Source organism: Amblyraja radiata, chromosome 10 (genome assembly GCF_010909765.2).
Source record: "Amblyraja radiata isolate CabotCenter1 chromosome 10, sAmbRad1.1.pri, whole genome shotgun sequence".
Taxonomy (NCBI): Eukaryota; Metazoa; Chordata; class Chondrichthyes; order Rajiformes; family Rajidae; genus Amblyraja; species Amblyraja radiata.
Window position 1 is genome coordinate 39733633 of NC_045965.1, and position 17423 is coordinate 39751055.

At 45.5% G+C, this 17423-nt stretch overlaps 1 protein-coding gene across 2 annotated transcripts in view; it reads left to right on the forward strand.

Annotated features, from left to right (window-relative positions):
* zfyve9 (zinc finger FYVE-type containing 9) overlaps positions 1-17423 on the forward strand; it is a 112354-nt gene that overhangs the window by 20447 nt on the left and 74484 nt on the right. Inside the window, exons 2-3 of one of the 2 annotated variants that reach the window (XM_033028603.1) lie at positions 7725-7820; positions 17042-17201. Coding sequence is in view for 1 of the 2 variants with exons in the window: in XM_033028602.1 (XP_032884493.1) it covers positions 7751-7820 (70 nt within the window). In the remaining variant the exon portion in view is untranslated. The remainder of the gene's footprint in view (positions 1-7724; positions 7821-17041; positions 17202-17423) is intronic. The other variant, XM_033028602.1, reaches the window with a different exon arrangement.

Sequence of the window (17423 nt, forward strand, 5' to 3'; positions counted from 1 at the left end):
CATCTTGTTACCTATTGATTTTCTATGGACATAACAAAAAAGCTGTGATCGTGGACAGTCAAAAGCCCATAGCTTTCTTAAAAATTAAGTGAACTGAATGAAATTTTCAGTTATCATAGATTGAAGCATTCTGAAACAAATATAAAATAATCTTACTTGGATGACCTGAAATTAAAGCATATAGTTAGTTAGTTACCCAATTGTAGCTAATTCCAAACTTCAATTACTGGATCTAAACATCTATCCATTTCTTAAGAAAAGATTAACATTTTGAAATAACCTAAGTGTCCAAATAATATTCACAAAGAATTCACAATAAAACATGATTTTTAAATCTCATTGACATTAATTTATAGGCCAAATGGAAGGAATTTAGTGTTCAATTGCTGTAAATTAATGGCATTTAAATCAGCTTTCGAGTGGGGAATCCTGTGGAACACGCTGGTTTAGAACGTTCACATTGCGGTAGATTTGTGCCCCCAAATGCCCAGAAAAATACTGCGGGATATAATGGGCCCCAAATTAGCTACTCGCAACATTAAATTTTGTATAAAGGGATCTTAAGAAGCCCTTTTTAACGTAAAAATAAACAACCTACCTTCCATTGTCCCCTGTATGAGATCTGGCCCGTTGTCGGCGGTCGCGGGTTTAGAGGTTAATTTTTAACCTACTATAACAAGTAAATAAACCCCATAAAACTAAAAATAGCTCAAGCGACGGAATCTTCCAGCGATTTTTCGTTAATAATTAACTAGGCTGGACATCCTCGATTTGAACAGCCTAGGGAAAATCGCGTTTTAAACCTGCCCCCCTCTAAACGGCGCCAAAATTGCGCACACGGGCTAGGACAGATTTTCAGCGACGCTTCGGGTACGTTTTACAACATACCTAATCCATGTTCTCTAGAGATTGTGACCCGCTGAATTACTCCAGCACTTTGTGCCCTTTTGAATATTAACTTATGATATTGAATATCTGCTATCATCATCAATCACTCCCTCCACTATGGTCGGGTTTACCGTAAGCCCTCATTATAACGGATCATAACTAATGGAGTAAAATTCAAACAGAAAATATCGGCATTTCATTCATCTTTATTTTTTGTAATGTCATCAAAAAATTGATGATAATAACTTTGATTTGCTTTAAAAAAAAATTTTTTATGATATTCCTCCTTGAATAACTTGCATCTATCTATTCAACGCTTAATTTTTATTTCCTGGTCATTTTCTCCAATACTTTACCGACAATTGTTCATTTGATTGGCCTGTGGTTATTCAATATCCTTGTTGCCTTTCTTGAACTAGGATATCATGTTATCATGTTTACCATTTAATGAAATGCATTTAGTTTTTGGAACTATTGCTGTAACAGAATGAGAGGTTTGATGCCACCTTGAGCAAATAGGAATAACTAGAAGTACAAAAGAGCCACCTGCAGTTTAAGTATATACTAGACTGTGGGACCCGTTGGGTCCCGTCCCCTCAATGCGCGGTTGCGGGGGGTGGGCGGCCTGCGGCGTCACACACGCACTAACCACCTCCCACACACGGGGGGGGGGGAGGGGACGGAGTAGGGGGAGAGGGGGATTGAGTGGTGGGAGGGTGGAGGGGGGCAGTTGGGAGGGTGGAGGGGGGAATGAGGAGGGGGGCGCGAGAGGGGAGGGGGGGGGGGGGAGTCGGGCAGGCGAGCGAGCGGGCTGCGGGGCCCACGGCAACTTCTCAATCTAGCCGAGAATTTCTCTCAGCCCAGCTACTACTTTCCCAGTAGTAAAACACCGTACCAACTACTTTCCTAGTAGCAAAAATGGATTAATTTACGACAAGCCATTTTCGTTTGCTCTATCCAATTGCCGACTACTCTCTTGGTAGCAAAGTACATATACAATTGGTCTTACCGTTGTCTGTATTAAGGACCTCGGCGGGGAACCAGATCAACCTCTGACGAAGGACAACAGATGTTACCGGGAGTTTCATTAGAGGTTTTCTCGCTGTCCGATCCGGTCACTCTTGCACATTCATCTGTTGATGGTCCCAGCGAGGTCCTACTGACTATGCGCCAATGTTAAGGTTCACTTCTTAATAAACAGACAACTCACAAAAACATTAGTTAGACCAACTCAAGCTTTGCTGATCATCGGCCGGGTAGTGACGAGGATGCACCAGTCAAGGAAGCAACACAGACACTTGACTTCCCCCGTGCCACCACTTCAATGAACAAAGTGTTGCATGATGTTTTATACTGTGTGTTTGTCACTTAGTCATATTTCAAAGATGTTAGTCATGGTCAGAGATACAGTTGATGCACATTACCACAGGATCTCTCTCCCTCTCCCTCTCCCTCTCCCTCCTCCCCTCCTCCCCTCCTCCCCTCCTACCCCTCCCTCCCCCTCCCTCCCCTCCTCCCCTCCTCCCCTCCTCCCCTCCTCCCCTCCTCCCCGCCTCCTCCCCTCCTCCCTCTCTCTTCCCCTCCCCCCTCCTCCCCTCCTCCCCTCCTCCCCCCTCTCCCCCCCCCCCCCCTCCCCCCCCCCCCCCCCGCTCCCCCCCCCCCCTCTCCCCCCCCTCTCTCCTCCCCTCTCCCCTCCCCCTCCCTCTCCCCTCCAACCCTCCCTTCCCCCTCTCCCCTCCCCCTCTCCCCTCCCCCTCCACCTCCCCCCCCTCCCCTCTCTTCTCCCCTCTCCCCTCCCCCTCTCTCCCCCTCTCTTAGTCATGGTCAGAGATACAGTTGATACACATTACCACAGGATCTCCCTCTCCCTCTCCCTCTCCCTATCCCCCTCCCTCTCTCTCCTCTCTCTCTCCCTCTCTCCTCCTCTCCCCCCTCTACCCCTCCTCCCCTCTCCCCCCCTCCCCCTCTCCCCCTCTCCCCCTCTGGACATTTTTACATTCACCAAGCCAATTAACCTACAAAGCTGTACGTCTTTGGAGTGTGGGGGGAATCTTGGAGAAAACCCACGCAAGTCACGGGGAGAACTTACAAACTCAGTACAGACGGCACCCGTAGTCGGGATCGAACCCGGCTCTCCGACGCTGCATTCGCTGTGAGGCAGCAACTCTACCGCTGCACCACCGTGAATGAAGGCCTGTTTTAAGTATCAAATAGAGGAGCAAGAGGGTGATCAGTCGGGGCGGCCCAGCCCGAGGGAGGAGCGGTGCCCAGTCGGGGCGGCCCAGCCCGAGGCTGAGACGGTAACGGCACTCACGTGAGGGCGATCCGGCTCGGGGCTGGAACGATGCTCCGGTGGCTTGCACGGTGTTCTGGCGGCGGTGGCCTGAGTCCGGGTTTCGGCCGCGGGCCAGCGGCTGCGTCAGCAGGACTGGTGAGCGGCAGCTTCGACCACCCCGGGCCGCGGTGTTTGAGCCACCGGACAGGTTTTAACATTGCCCGGGGGGTATCGCCTCAGCGCAGAAGGAGAAGAGGAGGGAAGAGACTGGAGACCTAAGACTTTTGCCTCCATCACAGTGAGGAGATGTTGGGTGGACTCATTGTGGTGGATGTTAATATGTGTTTATTGTTGTTTTTTATTGTATTGTATTGTATGTATGACTGCTTCAATTTCGTTCAGACTTCGGTCTGAATGACAATAAAAGGCTATCTAATCTATCTAATCTATCTAATCTAATCTAATCTATCTAATCAAGGCGGTGAAAGTGTATAGGCCAATGCCCAGGTAGTCCAACTCGCAGGAGTGCAGGTCCACCATGACGACGCGGTGGGCTTTGGGGGAGGTGCAGGTGACATCGGTGACCAGGCGAGGAATGTAGACCGTGGTCTGATTGATCCACCACACGAAACACCTGGCATCGCAGGTGCAGAGAAAGTGGTTGCCGCTTAGCCGCAGCTCCAGAAGGTGTTTGATGGCGCTGTCCGGGAAACTAGAGGCCTGGATGGTCTTCAGGTTGTTGTAGCTGAGATCCAGGTACTGCAGGGAGGTTACGTCCCGCAGGAAGTCCTTGGTCAGCTTGCAGATCTGGTTGCGGGTGAAGTTGAAGACACGCAGGATCTGGGTGCAGTTGGACAGCATGCGAGGCACCATGGTCAACAGGTTACTACCGAGGTCCAGCAGCTCCGACCAGCCCAGCAGGTAAAGCCTGCTCCAGTTGAAGCTCCACAGCTGGTTACCGCTCAGCACAAGCTACTTGAGATCAAACACGTCGTGCGGCATGAATGCGAGTTTCTTCCCCTAATAATCCGCTGCTATCTGTGTTCGAGCGCGAAAAAACTTGCAAAGGGCAGGCACGGTTCCTCGCCAGCGAAGATGGACACAGAATGCTGGAGTAACTCAGCGGGACAGGCAGCATACAAGATACATTTATTTGTCACATGTGCCAGATGGTACAATGAAATGTGATTACCATACAGCCATACAATAAAAATAAAGAACACAACACACGATAGAGTTCAACATAAAAAACATCCCCACACAGCAGAATCAAAGTTTCCCACTGTGAGTTAAGGCACCAAAGTCAGTCTCTTCCTCTAATGTTCCCCAATGTTCTCCCGTGGTAGGGGCCTCCCCGAGCCCTCCGCAGTCGCCACTACGGGTGGCCCGATGTTCAGGCCCGCTCGCCAGGGGGGATGTAAGTCCGACGTCGGGGCTGGGGGACATCCTCAGCGGCCTGGACATCAGAGTCGGCCACCTCCTAGATAATGAGAAAACATTACCTTTGAAGGAGCGGACAGAGGTTTAAAGTATAGGGTAGCAGACATGGAGGGAATTTCAGTAAGGGTGGTTGAAATCTGGAGCACTGTTCTTCCGGAAATGTTGGTGCAGGTACTCTTTCCACCATAGTTGCCATCAGTGATGTTCAATTAAAATATTGATAAACTGAACAAAATAGACCATACAAATATTTTTGCTGTGAAGTTCTAGATGTTTAAGAAGGAAATTAAGCATAGGCAATAAATCTTTTGTCAGCAATGAATTAACAAAATATTTTTCTTTATTGATGCTGAGGTGTTAGAACATTTAAAATAATGTGGAGCTGAATTTAGCGCTTAGATTAGTATTTAGGCTTTTGTTGAGATGGCTTGGCAACATATTGTCTTCAGTGCAAATTACACATTGCAATATATTGTATTTTAAAATAGTGGGTTCACATGCATAGGATTTCTTGGACATTAATTATGTGAAGTGTAAAGAACTGATTATGCTATGATCTTTGTAATGGGGGAATGCTATGCCAAGCTATGAATAATAAGTATAAAAGCAAAGCAGGACTTTATGGAACTTGTTGGCAGTTCTGTTCAGTACTGACTTTTAATCTTTTAAAAGTCACGATGTTTGGGACTTTGGCTGTTGCTGACTTTTCCTACTGCTTAACTGGGCACATTGGGATTTGGGCTTCCACTGTGCAGAAACCATGCTGTTACCTTGACTATCTAAAGTAGGCTGAATGACAGATATGCGCAGGTGGTAGGAAACTAGGCGTTGGCACTGGGTCAACAATATTGGGTGTTTTGGTAATCTGGTAATGTCCAGAGGAGGATGTTTTCTGACAGTTACTCCTGGTATGCTAGAACATATTGCCTGGTGTTCCATTTCTTAATGATGTGCTATGAACAAATGATCGCAAATATATTTTGTATTCTTATTTCCAGTATTCCTTTTGATCCAGTGGAACTGCTACAATGGTAGACAAATGTACTGAAAATAAAACAGTGCTTGCTGGAATTGCTCAGCAGCGAAGATAAATCAAGTTAACTTTTCAGGTTGAAGAGCCTTCAGTTTTGGGTTGCAGTGAGGGAGTGATGCAGTTTTTCTTTCACCACAGATGCTGTGTGATCTGCTGATCACTTTTGACATTCACTTTTTGGTTTCACTTCTCTGAAGCAGCTCTGCTCTGCATTTCATTTTTTAAATGTCCCTTTGTTTATTTTCTCTGCCCCCTTTCCTACTTATTTTCCCAATTTTTCAGTTCAGCTGAAGGACCCTTGATCTCCAAATTTAACTCTCTTTCTACAGATGCTGCTTGACCGTCTGAATGTTTACAACATTTTCTGTTTTGTTTTCAGATTTCCAGTATCCTGCTGTTTTCAGCCATGGCATTAATAGACTTCCTTTTGGTGGATTCCTTTCTGGTGCATCGGTTATGGTTTAATAGTTTGGGCAATTTAAAAAAAAAAATTATATTTAATGGCTGGCGGTGACGATAAACTATTGTGTATTGGAAAAATGAGATTCCGATTTAGGGAGAGCTATTGGAGACAATTGCTTAGTTCTATTTCAGTCGCTTATTTGAACCTTAATGGGCCTGACCCATTAAGGCAAATTTTTTTTTTAGGCGACTGCTGGCGAATACGACATTGAAATTCACCGAAGTCAGCACCGGCGACAACCTATGTCACGTGGCGACAACCTACGACATCTTGTCGACAATCGACGGCATCCTGTCGACACCCTACGACATCCTGGCGACTGCCTACATTAACCTGGCGACAACCTACGACACCACCTACGTCAAACTATGCTCATTTGGCGTCAGACCCAAGGTCGTCACTGTCGCCAAAAATGTTTCAACGTGTTGAAAAATTTCCGGCGACCAGAAAGACGCTATGATTCTTTGGGCGACTGAGGGGACTACTCATGACCTTACAGGCGACACCCCGGCGAACACCAGCGACCATGTGCCGCCCGCATAGTCTCCTGTAGTCGCCTAAAAAGTCGCCTAAGTGGGACAAGGCCCATAGGCTGCTTTAGAATCCATTTCAGGGATCTATGTCAATGATAGTTTTGCTTTTTGGAGTGCATTGGATTGTCCAGTTTGAGTAGAGGGAGTTGCTTGAGTTGAGGTTCCTGTCGCATGTTCCTGTGCAGTTTTTTTTGGGTAGATTTGAAATTTACTGTTTTTGTACCATAAAGGAGATGTAATTACATTAAAATTGTCAGATATAAATTATAATTTTGTATATATTGGCTCAGTGTTTTATAAAATTGGAATGGATCCAGAAACCTAGCTGAGTGCTATAGAATAGAACTCTGGCTCAAAGTCACTGTAGACTTATTTTTGGAAAATTGATCTGTTTAGAACTTCTGAGTTACTGCATTTGACTTTGTTGTTGGAATGACCTTTTAGAGTAGTCCATTTCAGATCTTCCAGTGTAATTGCAACACAGAAAAATGCACATTGAATGAGTAAGCATTTTGATTTACCATTGACTCTGGTCCATGGCGTAATATTTAAATCTGTTGGATTGTCACCAGATGTATAAGCTTGGGAAAACAATCTAAAACAATCCTCCATATGTTTTAGTATCTCAGTGGGACAGGCAGCATCTCAAGAGAGATGGAATGGGTGACGTTTCGGGTTGTGATCTTTCTTCGGGTCTCGTCCCGAAACATCACACATTCCTTCTCCAGAGATGCTGCCTGTCCCGCTGAGTTACATCAACATTTTGTGTCTACCTTCGATTTAAACCAGCATCTGCAGTTCTTTCCTACTCCATATGTTTTAGTCGGGTCAAGCCCAGGTCTAAATTAACTTAACATTTGCACAATATGCAATATAATGCTTGATATATATTAAATTAGGATGAGTCAGTCACATTCAATGTAAAATTACATAAATTATTTTTGCATTGGTTTGATATGTTTATCTTAAATAGAATGGCCAAAGATGCAGGATAAACCTTTCCCAAATAATGAACACTAATTGATATAGGGTAGAAGTGAACAACACTGAAGAAAAGATGATTTAAAAAAACATTTTTTTTTTTTTTGACAGGTTCGGACAAACAACAATATTGGCAAATGGAGAACTATTTCCAAGCTGAGGCATTTAACCTGGACAAGGTGTTGGATGAATTTGAGCAGAATGAAGGTACATTCATTTCTTCTCTTAGTGCTATATTATCTTTATTCTGTACTTTAAGATTTATTTACTTCTTGTAAATAAATCTCCCCTTAATTACTTTAGGGTTTCAATGTATCCAGCCTGCGTTCAGAATGTAACCAGTGTGCTTAAATTTATCTGGGTTATAGAATGATACAGCGTGGAAACAGGCCATTCTGCCCAACTTCCCACGGCCCATATCGGCCCTAATCCCCAGAGCCTGATGGTCTTCATCCCAGGGTACTTAAGGAAGTGGCCCTAGAAATAGTGGACGCATTGGTGATCATTTTCCAATGTTCTATAGATTCAGGATCAGTTCCTGTGGATTGGAGGGTAGCTAATGTTATCCCACTTTTTAAGAAAGGTGGGAGAGAGAAAACTGAATTATAGACCAGTTAGCCTGGGGAAGATGCTGGAATCAATCATAAAAGATGAAATAGCAGCACATTTGGATAGCAGTAACAGGATTGGTCCGAGTCAGCACGGATTTACGAAGGGGAAATCATGCTTGACTAATCTTCTGGAATTTTTTGAGGATGGAACTAGGAAAATGGACAAGAGAGAGCCAGTGGATGTAGTGTACCTGGACTTTCGGAAAGCATTTGATAAGGTCCCACATAGGAGATTAGTGGGTAAAATTGGGGCACATGGTATTGGGGGTAGAGTGCTGACATAGATAGAAAATTGGTTGGCGGACAGGAAACAAAGAGTATGGATTAACGGGTCCCTTTCAGAATGGCAGGCAGTGACTAGTGGGGTACCGCAAGGCTCGGTGCTGGGACCGCAGCTATTTACAATATACGTTAATGATTTAGATGAAGGGATTCAAAGTAACATTAGCAAATTTGCAGATGACACAAAGCTGGGTGGCAGTGTGAACTGTGAGGAGGATGTTATGAGAATGCAGGGTGACTTGGACAGGTTGGGTGAGTGGGCAGATGCGTGGCAGGTGCAGTGACTCGATGGTGGAGTGGACCGCTGAAGACCCTGCAGCAGCCTGGGGCTCGGCTGGACCAGGCGTAGCTCCAAGAGCACGTGGACAAGACGCGGTCTGCAGCGGCACAGTGGTGGAGTACACCAACAACCGCGCTTAGACAGGTTGACCTTGCAATGCCACCAAGACAATAGGCCTTCATGGTCGACACCTTTAACAACTGGGACTTGTAAATGGTGCCAAATCTGGTGATTCTGTATACTGTCTCAGTGTACTACTACCATACACTTGCACTGTATCTGAGATGCTTTTCTAAGATGTATCCAAGTGCTCATGTATAGTGATACTTGTATTGAATGTACACAAAAATAAATTTTACTATACCTTCACACCAATAAAGTTCCATTGATCCATTTTCACTTAATCTTATAGATTTGCCGATATAGTTTTTCTAACTGCTGAAGATAGCCTTTATCTCTTTTGATCCAATTTATTCAACATGATTACATATATCCTAAAGGTTCTTATGGAATCTCATTTAAATTTTCAAAGTATTTGTTCAGTATTTGTTCATATTCAACAGGTCAAACTAGGAATCTTCCTTGCAATTGTGACAACACTGAACCCAAAATGGCTTTATATTTCAGTAATAGTCTTATCAAGGTCCACGTATTTCCCAATTGCATGATGATGTTCCATTAAAATCTCTGCATTAGCTTTGAAGGCCTTAAGTCTAGGTCCTGCTGTACAGTGCAGATGCTCATCTTATCCTGATTATGTACCATCCTTTCAGCACTCAAAATATAACTGTTTTTAAACCTGCAAATTTTCTGGTATTGAGCGAGTTCTTGCCACTTTTATCGTCTTGATCATTTGTATTTATCACAATGCAATTTTCTTGGACATTCAACTGTTATGCCTTCTTTTCTGATGCTTTTCACAAATTTGGACACAACTCCATCTAGCCATGTATCTGCTTTTCACTGCCTGATGACTGTAAAATGGCCCAGTTAGTTAGAGTTCTACAGCATAGAAATCTGCCCTGCTGTCCATCTCATCCATGCTGACCAAGATGTTTATCTGAGCTAGGTTTACCATTTGCCTGTGCTTGGCCCATATCCCTCTAAACCATTTTGTATCCATCTACCTGCCCAAATGTCTTTTAACGGTTGTAATTGTATCTGGCACTACAGCTCTATCTGATAGCTTGTTCCATATATTCATCACCATCTGTGGAAAAAGTTGAACTTTGACTCTTTTTAAATCTTTCTCCTCTCGTGTTAAATCTATACCATCTAATTTTAGATTCCCCTAAACTCTCGCCTCAGCTCCAGGGGAAAAAAGACGACCTATCCAACCACTCATAATCAAAGCCCTCCATTTATGATAATGTCCCCGTGAATCTTTTCTATATTCTTTTCAACTTAATTACATATTTTCTAAATCACATCGTCACAAATTGCTGGAGTAACTCAGTGGGTCATGCAGTATCTCTGGAGAATGTGATTGGGTGATGTTTCTTTTCGAGACCCTCCTTTAGATTGTTGTGAAGGAGAGAAGAAAGCTGGAAAAGGGGAGAAGCAAGGGAAATTCTGACAGGTAGCCATAGGCATGGGGGGATTTTGTTAGGAAGATGATTGGAACAAAGGTGGGACCTGGTCAAGAAGTGGCAGATGGAATTTAAATAGATAAGTGTGAGGTGCTTCAATTCCATCTGCCATTTCCTGGTCGGGTCCCCAGTTCATTTGGATCCTGTTACAATCTGAGACACCTTCTAATGTCCTCGCCTTGATACCCAGTTTGTGCACTTTAAATCATTCTGAGACACGTGCTTTCTCCTCACTATTTCATTATAATCTGTCACTGTCTTTTATTTGTTCTCCTACAATCCATCTGCTCAGTTCCATTCATGATTGTCCCCATTGCACAACCATGTCATCAAGTTTCGGATTTTTTTAAATGTATGCAGCATACACTCGCTGTCCTTTCCACCCTAGACACTGATAAAAGTGTGCCATTTTGGCTACAGTATACTTGAAATGGATGGATCCTTCTCTGCACCCCTGCCACATGGCTAGGACATAGTAGCTGTTGTGTGGATGAAAATGAACAATAAAATGTTTGAGTAATTCAGTTCACCAGTCACTATAAAACCCAGTTCAATTTTGAATGGCAGCATTTGCATGGAACTCCATAATAACAGAACTAAATTAGTATTGCTCATGGCATCTCTTTTGCATCCGTTGACCTAATAACAATGTGGATGGCCATTAATAATTGGCACATAGGGAAAACAGGAACAGATAATTCAGTCCTTTGCTTATTCAGTTCTCATGCAAACTGTATTGTCAGTTTATTGGATTGGATTCAATTTATTGTCATTGCACTTTTCAGTGCAACGAAATGGTTTAGCCTGCAGTCATAACATATAATAAATAACAAACACTCAACACAGTTTAAAGTCCCAAAGTCATTGTCTCTTCCCTCCTTGCTCTCCCTCTGCGCTGAGGCAATCCAAGCCTCCGATGTTGTGACCCCACCGGGTGATGGTAAGTAAGTCCCGCTGCTGAATCCGTGCTCCACAAACGGGCCGGTTCAAACTCCGCGGCCCGGGGCGGTCAAAGCTGCCACCCTCCAGTCCAGCGGACGCAGCTGTTGTTGCGGGAGCTCCGGAAAACAGGTCACCACCTGTGACCTGCGAGCTCCCGATGATGTCGTCCACTGGCCCGCGGCCGAGCCTCCGAGGCTCCAAAGTCGGGTCGGAAGTTGGGTGGCACCGCAACCACAGCCTCAAAGTCGGCCAGCCTCACGTTGGTAAGTCCTGGCTCTGCCTCTGTAGCCTCGAGGTCGGTCGCAGTTGGAGGCCACCAGCTTCGCGATAGGCCTCAGCGCAGACGGAGACGGGGGATACGGCAAGAAAGGTCGCATCCCCCCCCCCTGAAGGAAGAGTCAAAAAACATGTTACACATACACAACTAAATAAACCGAAATAAACTAAAAACGGGACAAGAGAAAACAAAAACAGAAAAGACAAACGGACTGCAGGCGAGCCGCAGCTGCAAGGCAGCGCCGCCACTTCCGATTCTAGTTGGCATGGTTCTTTTGAACTCTTAGTGCAGTGGAGTGGGGTCGCTATTTAGTTACAGGCAGTCGAGGGCATCCGTAGGCAATCTCATTCGCTGACCGGGCATTTTGATTGCCCCCCCCCCCTTCTTCCCCCCCCCCTCTTCCCCCCCTTCTTTCCCCTCCCCCTTCTTTCCCCTCCCCCTTCTTTCCCCTCCCCCTTCTTTCCCCTCCCCCTTCTTTCCCCTCCCCCCTTCTTTCCCCTCCCCCCTTCTTTCCCCTCCCCCCTTCTTTCCCCTCCCCCCTTCTTTCCCCTCCCCCCTTCTTTCCCCTCCCCCCTTCTTTCCCCTTCCCCCCTTCTTTCCCCTCCCCCCTTCTTTCCCCTCCCCCCTTCTTGCCCCTCCCCCTTCTTTCCCCTCCCCCCTTCTCCCCCCCCCTTCTCCACCCCCCTTCTCCCCCCCTTCTTTCCCCTCCCCCCTTCTCCCCCCTTCTTTCCCCTCCCCCTTCTTTCCCCTCCCCCTTCTTTCCCCTCCCCCTTCTTTCCCCTCCCCCTTCTTTCCCCTCCCCCTTCTTTCCCCTCCCCCTTCTTTCCCCTCCCCCCTTCTTTCCCCTCCCCCCTTCTTCCCCCTCCCCCCTTCTTCCCCCCCCCCCCCTTCTTTCCCCTCCCCCCTTCTTTCCCCTCCCCCCTTCTTTCCCCTCCCCCCTTCTTTCCCCTCCCCCCTTCTTTCCCCTCCCCCTCCTTTCCCCTCCCCCTTCTCTCCCCTCCCCCCTTCTCTCCCCTCCCCCTTCTTTCCCCTCCCCCCTTTTCTCTCCCCCCCTTTCTCCTCCCCCACCATTCTCTCCCTCACCCCTTCTCTTCCCCTACCCCCCTATCCTCCCCCTTCTCTCCCTCCCATTCTCTCTCCCCCTCTCCCCCCCATTCTCTCTCCCCCCCCCATTCTCTCTCCCCCCCCCATTTCTCTCTCCCCCCCCCCTCCCCCCCCCCCCCATTCTCTCTCCCCCCCCCCATTCTCTCTCCCCCCCCCCCCCCCCATTCTCTCTCCCCCCCCCCCCCATTTTCTCCCCCCCCCCTCTCGCTCCCCCGCTTTCCCTGGCCCCCACCTTTGCGGTGTGTGTGTGTGTGCGCGCGCGGTCGGTCGATCCAGCTTGCGGTTTCAACGCGGACGGTCGATCCAGCTCGAGGCTTTCCAAGTGAGTTCCCTCGAGCTTGTAGGTCGAAGACACTCTTCTTAACTCGCGGATTAGGTCACCCAAGTGGGACAGCCCCTTCAGGCTTCATTATAAATTCGGATATAGAATTAAATTTCAAGCGGGTGGCAAATTTTCCACAAACTTACCTCAATTTGTGTTGGGATGCTTTCCCAGGAAAGCACAAGTGGCATGGTTGTTAGAAAGGGTCATGATAGCAATATATAACCAGATTCATTACAGGCAGCATTGCTGTGTGAGATTGAAGGCTCAGTCCGTCACGGGTGTAATGAAATATTTAGTGATCTCATTGTTACAGGAGACAATGAGATCACTTTACCTATTTCATACAACACAGTCGTTAGCATTCAGTCATGAATGCATTCTTCTGGAAAGATTATTAACAGCTCACTTTTGTAACATGCGTGTTTTTTTTCAAATGGCTATACAGGTTGAATACTTTTTTCCTCCCTAAACAATTTATGTCCGCCCCCTATAATCTGGACAAAATTACGAGAGCTCAGTTGAAATTCCCTAAGCGGCCACAGATGGCATTGTAAACCCCACTCCCGACTTGCAAGATGCACCAGCGAGCCTCCCTCCAGTGATGCTGTTTCTTGTTGTCAGCTGTGGCTTTATCCACTCGACCACCGCTGCCTGCTTCTCCCGTCGCTCTGTCCAGTCACAACTTTTGTACCCAACTTTTTTTTAATGTGTAAATATTGAAGTGGTAGGCTGGTCTGAGGTATTTGTAACAGTTTTGGAATGATGTACCTGAAAAAGGGAAACCATTTGTAAGATTCAAATATTGTGCCATGTGCAGATGGGAAATAAATAAGTTTTTTATTTGTCAAAAGGACAGAAAGAATGAAAAAAGGAACCTTGATGAATAAACCGAGATTGATTTGACATAAGATTCTGCCCTGCAGTGTTGTTGTGGATCTGAGATGATTTACTCCCAGAAAGTAACTTGTTACTGTCTGTCTGTCTGTCTGTCTGTCTGTTTGTCTGTCTGTCTGTCTTGTGGCTGCCAGCCTTTGATTCGTTGCTACGCCAACACCCGACCCACAAACGCCCTGATTTTTTCCATTTCGGTAGAGATTTCACTTTTCATTCCAAGTATCCACTCATTAAATTTTGTCGTGTTTATGAACACATTTTTAATCAAATCCTTCTCCCCCCCCCCCCCCCCTCCCCCCACTCACTCATTTAGTCGCCTCCTGTTGGCCAGCGACCATAACGGCTGCTGGCGCCCGCATCTCGCCTCAAAGACGCCATTTAAAAACAGCTGCACTGCTGATTCCTGAGCCGCTTGAGTTGGAGGACCAAGTCTCCCGTGAGGGCTACGGGTAGGGAACGGCTGCGTTGGGGGAGCAGACCCAACGGGTCTGCACTTGGTCTAGTATATTACTAAAACTCTCACCTTGTTTGTTTTAATTTCTGTGTGTGTGTCTGTGATGGTGCGTGTCTGTGAGGAATGTGATCCTGAAACAGGCCAAAATGGTAGCGCTACAATTTTTGGACCACCTTACTCACCATTGTCCTGTGGTGTGGTGTGGTTCAGATTGATGGCATATTTTACAAGTTATTCACATTTTAAACCAAGGGTTGGCAACCTACGGCCCCCAGGCCGAATGCGGCCCGTAATCTGAAATCATCCGGCCCGCAGGCGGATTTTTTTCCATGTAGTCATCTGGCCCGCCGAGCTCTGGCCATACCGCATCCTGCGCAAAGCCGCCCGCACGGCAGCGCACCTTCTGTGAACACATGATTTGATGCCTGCCATCCGGGGCGAGATCCATGTGTACATGTGATAGATGTGGCCTGCCATCCGCTCACAGATATGCTCCTGGCCCCTATGCAGAACCAGGGTGCCGACCCGTTTTAAATTTAACTTCACTTTAAAAAATCCAATTCCCCTGCCCTGCCCGCTGCAATGTTACAAAGACAGGGTACTGAGTCCTGTAATTTGAAACATTGTAACGGGCAGGGGCAGGGCAAGGGAATTGGATTTTTAAAATTGGAAAGTTAGTGAATTTTATGTTTAAAAAGAGAGAGGATGAAGAGGAGAGGGAAGGAGTGCTGGGGGATAAGGGAAATGAACCGCCCATGCGCAGTTGGGGGCTACGGGTGAGTGGTGAAATATTGCGTTGGAATGGGTTGCATTGGGGGAACGAGTGAGTGGTGGAATATTGCGTTGGGGAACGGGTTGTATTGGAGACACTCAGCTGGGACCAGGCCTCCCATGGGGGCTATGGGTGAATGGTGGAATATTGCGTTGGGGGACCAGGCCTGCCGTTCTGACTCCTATTTTCCCCCTCTAAGCAGTGATCAGCTTCACTTAATATTTGATGCTATATTTCACGACATTGGTGATTAAGGTTTAAAAAAAAAAAAACAAAACTGCCTGTTAAGCTTCCACTGATGACGTCGCAATGAGGTGGGCGGGCATGATGGCTCGGGTCGGCGCCCGTTTCACACACAGAGTGACGGACCCAACGGGTACTAGTTGGGTCCCTGTCTAGTTGTTATTATTATTGGTGTAAGTCTAGCCCGGTGAATCTTTTGTGTTGATTTCAATTTTACCTAGTTTTTTTGTGTTGCACCTGATTACATCGTGCTATGATATCTAGGGAAGTCATTGTCATATTTTTCTCTTTATTTTCCTTCCTCCTATGTCCTTGTTTGGATCATGCTGCATAGAAATCTGGAAAAAAACGTTTTGTTTAGTTGGAAATGGGCCTTTCGGTCCATGTCGATCATCGATCTCCCGTTCACACTAGTTCTGTTATCCCATTTTCTCATCCACTCATTACACACTAGGTGCAATTCATTATGTGGTTCTTTTTCCTTGACCTAGTACAATGTTCAGATAATTGGAGAGAAAACCAAGATGGATAATCGACTTGGCACGGCAGCTGAAGATCATTGCAGATGCTTCAGCTTTGCCCTCAGTAATTGAATTGTCGGCTCCACTATTACTGTGGATGGCTGTGGTTTCTGATGTTATTTAGTCGTCCAACAACCGTCACATTGGATGCTGTATGCCCGCAGACAGTTGAAGTGTTCTTGCATTTAAGAAAAGATGGAGTGCTACTTTTTGATGGATTTTAAACCGTTGTCTATGATTTAGGCAAATAAATAAAAAGGGACAGGCAATGCTTTTCCTATTCTTGCTTGGGAAGATGTTGGGGATTGATATTTTTAAAATGGTGGAATGTTCGTCATTGGAGTTCTATCATGTAAATGAGATGTAGTCAGCGTTTGCCAGATAATACAGTTTAAAATAATATTAAAATGAAGCAGGGGAGTTCTTCTTAAGTCTTATCCAACAGTATCTTTCACTGCACAATTAAAGTGGGTAATTAATTTATTTTGTTCCCATTGTTGTTTGCAGGGTCTTTCTATATTGTTGAATTGTCCATACTTGTCAAGGTCCTTTGAATTGCTCTGACGACATAAAAGGTAGTGATGATTGGAAAATATACATTTGTTTAGACATTGGATCTTACCTTTGGAATAAAGGCAAATTGTGAGGCAAGTTTTATTGTGGTTTGAGGCAGTGGAAGTAGTGGTAGAAGATTTTTTGGTGATGCTAATGTAAGTGGCAGATCTGGTGACTGCAGAAGCTGGTGGATAGCATCAGGATGTGGGCCAGACTTTTTTTTCTCAGCAGCCCTTTGAAAGTTATTTTACATTAGTTTATTGAGAGCATGGACGAGATAAGATCAACCATGATCTTATCAAGCTGAAGAATGTATGATCTACTACTGCTTTTAGTAAAGACTTACTTTACCACTACTCTGCTCTGGGTCCTGTGAATGTTCATCTGTCGGATTTACACATCCCATCTTATTGGTCACTCACTATTCTAACACATAGTTTTTAGATCATTGATCTGTGTGCTCCATTTCTGGCTTTTCAGATTTTATTCCAAAATTTTATTTTTAAACTAACACTCATCATTAATATCTTTTCATAAATTCTGATCTGTGTATTTTCAGCATTTTGTGTTTTATTTCAGATTTCAAGCATTTGCACTTTGTTTCTCCTAATCACTAATTAAACCAGTAAAATCAAGAATTGGCCACTTTTCATTTGACCGGGAAAGTTACAAGGAGATCTATTAGTTGCTCAAAATTCAGATGCTTTGATAACGTTTATCGGGAAAAGTGTTTTCACTGGTGAGTTAACAATCAAGGGTTAAACTTAGATTATAAAAGGAATAAAGGAAAGTGATTCAGAGGAATGCCAAATGCAGAAATTTAGGGTTGGATGTGTCTTGCTAAATGTGGTAAAAGTGGAATCTGGGAATGTAACTTCTGGTTTTGTAACTTCTTGAATGGTTATATGTATGACCAGAGAATAGGTCTGTTGCTGTTTTTTTTAAATATATATAAAGAGAG